At 50.8% G+C, this 9,422-nt stretch overlaps 1 protein-coding gene across 2 annotated transcripts in view; it reads left to right on the top strand.

Annotated features, from left to right (window-relative positions):
* Positions 1–5,292: 5,292 nt before the first annotated feature.
* The window catches only part of SALL1 (spalt like transcription factor 1), a gene marked incomplete at both ends in the record, with an annotated part of 13,564 nt that continues 9,434 nt past the window's right edge, over positions 5,293–9,422 (top strand). The window contains one exon of one of the 2 annotated variants that reach the window (XM_082489548.1): positions 5,293–5,368. In XM_082489548.1, the coding sequence (XP_082345674.1) occupies positions 5,293–5,368 (76 nt within the window). Of the gene's footprint in view, positions 5,369–6,521; positions 6,613–9,422 lie in introns of those variants that run through there. The other variant, XM_082489547.1, reaches the window with a different exon arrangement.

The raw sequence follows: 9,422 nt of genomic DNA, 5'->3' as shown, positions 1-9,422 counted from the left end.
GCGTAACACATCAGTGGGAAAGATTTCTGACCTAAGCAGCCTACCTGAAATACCCTGTAATTTATTTCTTTAACCTAGAAAAAAAGTGTGTAAAGGATAGAGTGGTACCTTGGGATCAATAATAATATTGAAATACAGATATTTTCTCAAGTGTATGGCATTTAATAAAAAAAAAAGTTGGTTTTTTTTTGACATGGGAAACAAGACATTCTGCTATAAAAAAAAAAGATATCAAATAGAGGAAATAATGCTAGGCTTTAGGATGCGAGAGTATTTGTAATTACTGGCACTCTGGGTTCTCTGTGTAGTCATGTAAAAGTGCACGGAAGTCTTTTGCAGTGCTGCATATTTATCTTTCTGTACCTTTTTTTTTTTTTTTCTGCCTTGTGGGCTGGGCGTACGGAATAGTTGCCTATACACTGATGGGGGATATTGCTGGTATTGTTTTATTCCTTGGTTTTTAAGTCTCTTGCCTGAGAAAGAGGATTTTCCATCCAGCTTGTTTACTTCATGATTTATGTCTAAATTGACAGAGTCCTTCGGAGGCATTCGTGTTAAATTTGAAACAAACATATTTAATGCTCGTGTTGTAATAAAACAGCTAAAAGAGCAGATTAAAAAGATATGCACAGAGGGGTCTGATTGATTGAGGGATTGATTTTACTACTTTTCCCGTTGGTGGGTAGTGATGGCTGTAAATCTCTTGATAATCATTTCAGAAGCACCTTCATCAATAAACTCAAAAGGGACAGCTAGGTGTAAAAATTTGCCAGCCATCAGGTCAAACAAAAGGCAGCAAATGTGTAAAGAAAGAATTGAATTAAATAATCCCACCTTGGCCGGTTATGGCATTAGTCATGTTCATTTTTATCTCGGGGGCGGGGGAGTTCCCCATCACTGCGATTCTCTGGGATTTGGGGGGGGGGGGCTCTTTCCCTTTATTTTTGCTTTTTTCCTTTTGCTCAACCCGTATTGCTTACGATTCAATTATGCGGCTAAAAGCTTGTGGTTTTGAGCAATGATCAATTATTAGTTGTCAGTAATAATGGAGAAGGATTCCATTCTGGTGTGTGTGTGTGTCCCCTCTTTTTTTTTTTTTTTTTTTTTTTTTTTTTTTTTTACGGGGAATTATCATTACAAAATAAATTATTAAAACAAACAAACAAAAAAGAGAGCGGGGGGGAGGAGAGGGGAAAGCTGACATCATGTCCACAAAAATAGTCGTACCTAAACCCACAGAGTCACAGGACCTGCAATGTCGTGTTGAATAGCGTGATGCAGGCTATTGATAATCAAACAATTCCGGATCGGTGGTGCTCGCTGCCCCCGGGGAGCTGCGCCCCACGACTGTCTCAAAAGTTTATTATATAGCGGAGCACAAAGCCAAGTTCCCAGCTGACTGCAGCATCTGGAAGCCCCTAATTACACACGTTACTAAAATATATGTAACCTGTATTAGCTGAAAAACGGCTTACTTGAGAGGTCAGCTGTAGCGACGTTTGAAACTCTTGTGCAGTGTATCTTTTTTAGTTAAAAAAAGGGCAAAAGGAGAACATGGAAGGCTAAGAGGAAGAGAAAGGAGAAAAAAAAATCCCCAAGTGCCCTGCTAACTGAAAAGCAGGTATTTTGCAGTGCGAAAATGTGAATGGTTGGGTTTTACGGAGAAAGCGTTTTCTTGACAGTGCTTTAATTTCCGTGGCGAGGCGGCGCGGAGCACAGGCGGTGCCGCAGGTCGGGCTGACCCGCCGGCTGCCTCCGCCGCAGTCCGCCCTCCGAGCTGCTCCAGAGGTGAAAATTTGCAGAAAATATGAAATCAATTGGATTTTCCCCCCAGATCGTTATTAACGATGTATTATAACTATGGCGGGGATTGTGTAGCTTTTAACCCCTGCGTGTTAAGGGTGTTGTGTCTGATCGCAAACCTTAATAACAATAATCCAGTCTAGTGAGTTGCATCTCATTGAAATCGTCTCTCAGCAGAATGAACTGCAAATTATCCCCTGTTTACCATCTCCCTTCAGTGCTCATCTCAATGAACTGGAGATCGATCCCCACCACGGGTGTCTTCCAGCCGGGCTGATTTGCATTGAAGCACATTAGAAAGCCTCCCACCTCCATTAAAAAGAAGAATCCGGGGGGTGGGGGGGAATAATCTCCAAGGTGTGGCGGGGAGGGAAAAATATCTGTCACTGTCATTTGGAGCTTCGAGAGGAAAAACCCAAGATCAGAGTATTTACACTTGTGAACTCTCACAACTTCTGTGAGAGACAATGACGTTTAATTGATGTATTGCTATCAACAACAATAAAGAGCGATTTTTCTCTAGCCCTGGCAATGCTGCTCTGCCCCCACCCTTTCCCCACCCCTCCCGGCCCCCAGCGAAGGAGAGGAAAACAAACAATAAATAATCAAGCGGTTCTAGATGAAATACCAGGCGCCGCTTTATACGCTAGCGAGGGAGAAGAGAAACGAAAAAAAAAAAGTTATAAAACTTAATTTATGCAGATTAATTTTTTTTATTTAAACCACTGCTTTTTTTTTTCCTTGTTGTTGCTGTTGTTGCTTTTTAATTACCAGTCCACGGCCGCCTTTTTCCAGCCACGAAGCAAAGGTACTGCGCATCTGGGAAAATTTGTCTTAAGCTTAATCGACAAATGTATAATGAAATTGTAAACGCGAATAATTTTGGGAGAGCGGCTAGGTTAGAAAGCGTGGGAAGCTAATGGAGTGATTGATACAGTTAGAAATACAGACGCAGATGTGTAAATAGATCTGCGTGGGTATTTCGCGTGCATCGTGTGGCTAGCTATAAGGAACGTGTGCGTTTCTATACGTTCAGGTTCGGTTTCTTTCACACCGTCTCAGGGTAAGGAGGGTGACAGCCTGCGCCGACTGTATCCATCTCTGCCGAAACATCTCTTTAAATATTCAGTGAAAAATAATGTCATGTGCAGTACCACCTATAGCAACATTATTATCTTCATTCTTCAACATCATCCCCGCTGATAGCTTCGTTTGTCTTTTTCTCAAAATCTACTGTACCGAACGCTGCGTGCGGGGAGGGGGGGGCTCGCCCTGTGCAGAAATGAAAAGAAGCGTCAGTGACCACTTTGCAACGCTGACTAAATACTAGAGTGGCACCTGGGAGCCTTTTTCGGTTCGTATGCGTTTGTTTGTTTGTTTGTTGCGGCGGCTGAGTTTTTTCACCCTTCTTGCTCAATGTTTTACAGTCTCTTTCGTTTAATAATCAGAAGAAAACGCGAGCGAGCCGGTTCCTCGAATGGGAAGATTTCTCCCTCTCTCCCTTCTCTCGCTCGCTCTCTAGGTTTTACCGGCTCATTTGAAATTGAAATGAGTTGTATCTGATCAGCCTCTTGCTTTTACAGAGAGTTTGTTAATATTAATACGGGAAAAAGGAGTAGCTTCTGTAGCAGAGTAAATAATCCAGCGGGGGGAGTGGGAGGAGAGAGCACTAGATGGGTCAGGGTGGAGGAAAAAGAAGTCGCCTGCGCTCCCGCTTCTCCCAACTCAGCGGCTTTTACTGTGTAACTTTTCCCGCACGGACCGGAGTAACGTGCGGAGGGCAGCGAGCGCGGGGGGAACACCCGCCGTGCCCCCGCGGTGTATGTGGAGCGTTGGATATACGAGATATTAAAAATAGCATTGTCTGTAGCCTCTTCGCAACTATACTTTTTTATTTCAAGATCGTGAAAATTGTTCGCAAGAGGCTCCTCCTCTGCAAGTAACACCCGGGCGTAAAAGTTGGATGCGCGATGTGTTATTACACGGTCGGCGTTCAGCGCCCGCAGGGTCCCGGTGCTGTGGATGTCCGGGGCCGGGCACAGACAGCGACCCCGGGCAGCGCGGGGACACACCGGGGCTGGACCGGCCCGGCGGAGCCCCAGCGACCGCCCTTCCGCGCCCGGGCCCGCCGCGCAGCCCAGCCCCAAACTTCGCGGAGATTCGCCGGCCCCGCGGAGCGTCCGCGGCGGCTCCGCCTGCGCGTACGCCCGGACGGGCGGGCTCCGGAGCGGGGGCACCCGTGGGCCGCTCCGCACCACCCCCCCCCACCGCGGGTGGGTGGGCACCGCTCCCGCGTCCGAGATAGAAACAAAAGTCAGGAGCAGTCCCGCGGGGCAGCGGGGGCTCCCGCGGCGCCGGGAGGGGGAGCGGAGCGGAGCGGAGCGGGGCGCTCCGCCCGCACCGGCCTCCCCCGGGCCGGGATTGACTCCGGGCGCAGCCAACCGGCGCGGCCCGGCGGGCGGGGGCGGAGCGGCCGCCTGGTCCGCCCGCCGCTCCCAGCGGCGCCCTAATTGTCCTGGGAATGTGTGAGGTAAAAGACAAACCCTTCCTATTTTCAGCACCCCTCGGGCCCGTGATATATGGAAAGAGAAAGGGGGGGAGGGGGGCGGCGGGCGAGGGCTGGGGGAGGGCGAAAACGGATCTTTATTTGCAAATGCGGGGACAAGAAGGAGGGAAAAAAAAAAAAAAAGAAAAAAAAAAACAATCCCGAAACTTTTTGCAGCAGCGGGACGGAGCGAACGGCAGAGCGCGGGGCCGGCGGCAGCCGCAGCGGGGCCGGGAGCGGCGCTCGCCCCGCGCAGGCACTTGCCGGGCGCCGCCGGGGTGCGGGGCCGCCCCCCCGGGCCCGCTGCTCCCCGCCGACCGCCCCCCAGCCGTGCGTCCTCCCCTCCATCGATTACTGCTTACCCTGCCGTCCCTCCGCGGGTCGGGGCTTTGGGCGACGGGGGAGGAGGGCGGAAGCTTTTCCTTTAAAAAAAAAAAAAGGGGGGGGGGGAGAAAGAAAGAAGAAAAAAGTGAAACGCAGCGCAAAAGGGAGGGAGGGAGGCGAGGGGAGCCTGTCGGGGCTGTAGGAAGGGGCGAGGGGAGACACATTCCTATAGTAACCGGGATGGCGCGATGCAGCCCCAGCTGGTTGCTAAGAGGGTTAAACTGTATCCAACCAGCTTTGGGGAAATCCAGCCCCTTCTCCTGCCACATGGATCGACTCATTGGGTGGGAGCGGCGGAGAGACAAGGGTCTCCAGCAAATCAGCGCCTAATTGATTAAGGCGAGCTGGTTTGAATAGAGCTGGCCATGTGCCAATCGCCTTTCAAAGAGCCCCTCTATGATTAATCGCAATGCATTATTGATAATCATAATTATAGCAGGACACATGCGCGGTGCGCGGAGGATTGGGGAGGCTGGGGGGGGGAGGCTCGATTTCCGTAATTTTGAGAAGATTTTTTTTTAGTAATTTTTTATTCTGCCCCAGCTGATGTTTGAGCCAGCATGTCGCGGAGGAAGCAGGCGAAGCCTCAGCATTTCCAATCCGACCCCGATCTGGCCTTGTTATCCCAGCGAAATGGTGAGTTCTTCTCCGCTCCCTCGCACACATTTTAACACAAACGCACACAAAATAGATCGACTTACCTTTGCGGGGAGACGGGACCGCGCCGGGCAGCGGAGCGGGACGGCAGGATCTCCCGGAGTTACGTGCGGAGGGGTTCCTTCTCGGGTTTTGCTCCAAGTTCTTGGCTTTTATTTTATTTTTTTTTTTTTTTAACTCAGCGTTTTGTTTCGCCTGTTTCTTAACGAAACTCCAAACTCTTCCCGTTTTTTGATGTTTTCCCTCCGCCCTCCCCCAGCGGGGCGGTCTGGCATCCTGAGCCCGCGGGAGATGGATCCGCGCCCCCCGCGCCTTTCTCCGCGCCCCGCGGAGCGGGGGAACAAAGTGGGGCTGCCGCGGGGCGGCTGATCCTGCAGCCCCGCGGGACGGATGCCCCGTCCGGCCACACACGCTGCCCGCGCCGTCCCCCCGAAAGGGGCGGAAAACCCCCCTGGGCACCCACTTTCTCTCCCCCCCCCCCCCCCCTTCGCCCCCCCCCCCCCGCGGACCCCCGTGCTCCCCCGCAGTCCCGCAGAGCGGGGGACGCTGCCCTGCTGCCGAGCAGCCCCGGCCTCCGCCTACACCGAAAGCTTCCTGGAGGCGGAAAAGTTGCCGCCGCCGGGCCGGGCCGGGCCGCGGGGGGGGGGATTGCCCCGTCCCGGGAGCTGCTGCCGCGCCGGGCTCCGCGCAGCCGCCGCGCTGGAGAGGGGCTCCGCGGCCGCCAGCGCGGAGTCTCCGGGCAGCGCGGGGGCTTGTTTTCTCTCCCCAAGGTTGATTTTTATTTTTATTTTTTCAGTCTTCGTTCCCCTCCCTCCCCTCCAACTCAGTGAGTGAGGCTTTGTGTCCGCCAGAATTTGGAGAGGGAGCGTGTGAAATACATTTTTTTCTTTTTTTCCTATCCCCCCCTCCTTTTCCTTCCCCCTCCGGGAGAAGGGGGATTTCGGAGGAGTTCGGCGCAGCCCGGCGGGCGGCGGAGGGGACGTGCCCCTGCCCGTACCCGTACCCGTACCTGTACCGGGACGCGGGGCGACAAGTGGTCGGCGAGAGCCGCGGCCGGGCCGGCGGGGGCCTCCCGGCCCGGGGGCAGCATCCCTCCTGCGCCCGCCGGCCGGCCCCCCCTTCCCCCGTGGCCATGCGGAAGGGGAGCGCCGGGGGGCTGCGAGGGGACCCGCCGGCGGCGGGCGCGGAGGGCGCCGTGGGGCTGAAGCGCTTCGGGCGGGCAGGTAAGGGAGGGCCGGGGCGCGGCGGTGCCCCTTCGCCGCCCGGCCCCGCCGGTCGGAAGCACCTCGGACTTCGCCCGGCAACTTCCCGAGGAAGGATTGGCGCCCGGGCTCCCCGCTCCCGCGGCCGCTCCGCGCTCCGGCGGTGCCGGCTGCCTTGGGCCCGCCGAGCTGCCCCCCCGGCCCGGCCCGGCGGTGCGGAGTCCCGGGAGCGGCGGTGCCCGGGCTGCGCGGGGGCGAAACGCGGGGAGAGGGTCCCAGGCTCCGCGCGATAAATCAAGTCGGAAAGTTTGCGGGATGTTGCCCTGCCTCAGTGAGAACCTCCGTGGCTCCCCAAATCCCTGGGACTCCTTCTTCGTAAGCCAGCAAATATATACGTGCTCGCTTCGCGTAGCTCTGCCGAAACGTTTCTTAAAAGTCACTTGGTTCCTGGGAGGCGACTTCTGTTTTTTAGCTGAGTTTTGTGCGCCTTGAGTGCACTCGAGTTTTGCCGTTTGCTCGGCATAATCCCCTTTGTCATCTCAGTAAAAGTATTTCTTTTTCTTCCCATATTATTTCTACTTCCTCTTGAAGTTTGGCGCAGGAGTTGGGGAAAGCGTTAGGTTTTTATTTGGCTTTCATCGGCCTCCTAGGAAAGAATTTAGAACTTCTTAAAGTGAGCAGAGGAAGGGAAAGCTGAGATGGAAATTATCTTGCTGCGAAAGCAGAGAGGGATTTTTCACATCTTTACTTTGTAGGAGTGCATCTTTTGACGTTCGCTATCTTTTTTTTTTGTTGTTAGTAGATGGAACAGATCAAAACCTCTTCAAGTATCTTTTTAGAAGTAGCCGTTTTCTGGTTTTAGTCTTTTGATCTGATTTTGCACATCGTTTTCAACTGAGAGACAGTGGGAGTGTGAGAAAGGAATGTTAACTGAGCAGCTTTCCTGCCTGTTGCTAAAGGATGTACTTGAAGTAAGTTGGATTTTGCCTGAAATGATGGCATGGAAGCGGAGCTTTTGTTTAGTTTGCCTGGCTATCCTAAGGTAAATAAGTCAATAGCGAAATTTATTATTTAAAAAAAAAACCGACCGGTTCCCTCGGAAAAGCAGTGTGTTTTACTATAAAATCTGTAGGAGCCTCCCCCGCCCTTCTCTAGTAATGGGTTTAGGTTATGGCTGGTTTACATGGTTAGACGATAAGTTTGGAGTAAGTTGCCTAGAGGGTGTGTTTGGTAGAGGTGTTTCAGGATTCAGAACGCTGCAATAATACTAGCATAGAGCTCCCCTCCGCCTTTCCGGGGTCCCCGGCCCTGGCAGCAGCTTCACACTTGGGCAAGACGGGGTGGCTGAGCTGCGGCGAGGACGAGTTTGCATTATACGCCTTGAAATTGCAAAACAAAACCTCGAAATGCCAAGCGCTCCTTTCTCCTTCTTTCCTACTGTGAATTCAGGTTTGCTAATTCATCTACAGTTTGCGGAGGGTTCAGACAAATGTAGCCTCGTTAGTCCTTAAGACACTTGCAGTAAGGTACTGCTGGGCAGTATTTTGAGCGAATGAATAGAGTGGCCCCGTGAAAATTTCTTGCATCTGATTTGAATTCTGGTTTGTTAAATCTTTCTGCTAGGGTTTCATACGTAAAGATCGATAGGGAAAAAAAGTTCCTCAGTCTGCAACAGGGTGGCTTGGTTTTGTGTGAGTGTTTTTTTTTTTTTTTAACTGCTCTCTCTTTTTTTTAAAGTTCAGAGCTCATGCAGTTCACTCTTACTAGGAAGACTTTCCACTTAAAATGTATTTTTGTCCAATAAATGGATAAGTAAGTTTACCCTTGTAAAATCCTGTGCATGTGCACATTTGATAAAGTTTGTATTGGATTAACCAGAACAGCTCTCAGATTAATAGCAGAAATTACTTGCAGCGTAAATTATATTCAACAAGTAACTAATTACTGGTAGGAAGTGGGCAGGAGATTGTGGGATTATTTCCTTTTGTTAATAACTCCAGCCACTTTCATGACGTTTTGGAATTTTTTTTGAGTTGGTTGGAATTGCATTCCCAATTGTAAAAGGATATTCTCGGAGCGTTATTTTCCAAAGCAAAAGTGATATTGGAGAAATAAGCCAGCTAGATTTTGAGGAAGAGAAAATGTTTGCTGCCCTTCTGTATAAAGGCTCGTCAGAACCAGTGCCTTTTCCTGGCAATAATGGATTCTGGTAGATTCCTGCTGCAGCATTATGATCATCCACGTAATTGTTACTGGGCCCATGAAATGAGAGAAATTATGATCGCTTTCTTTAGTAAGATCTGAAGGACAGGGTGCTTAAGAGAAATAATTGCTTAGTTAGGCTGCTTTTAGTTTGTTACATAATTAGGCCTTTTTGTGCGATAACTGCAGTCTGTCGGTTCAGAATACAGACACTTGTGTTTTTTCCAAAGGTGAGCCCGAAGTGTAGAGGGCCTTGTGAAATATCACTTATGCAGATGCAATTCAGAAATAATTACCGAAACCCATATGGTGGAAGTTGTCTAAACCCGGTGTTAGTTCAGCCCCATTTTGTGTGTGTTTCCCCTACATAACCCGCGTCTTTGTCTCGCTGCAAAATATTTATGTTTTAGTTTGGACCTTATTTATCTTTTTGATGGTAAGTAGCATCTGGCTCCCTGAGGACAAGCGCTCCTGTATATTTAGCTGTACCAGTGCTTATTGCATAACTGGCTTTTAACCCTATTCATGCATTAATTGTGGATACGTGAATCTTTATATGAGTGACTTGAGGTGCCTTTCAGAAAACACGATTATGTTTCTTGAAACTGTTTGTAAAAAAACCCGAAGGG

This window comes from Vanellus vanellus, assembly GCF_965231255.1.
Source record: "Vanellus vanellus genome assembly, chromosome: 12".
NCBI lineage: Eukaryota > Metazoa > Chordata > Aves > Charadriiformes > Charadriidae > Vanellus > Vanellus vanellus.
The sequence above is the reverse complement of the archived record's forward strand: the minus strand, read 5'-3'. Positions and strand labels throughout refer to the sequence as shown.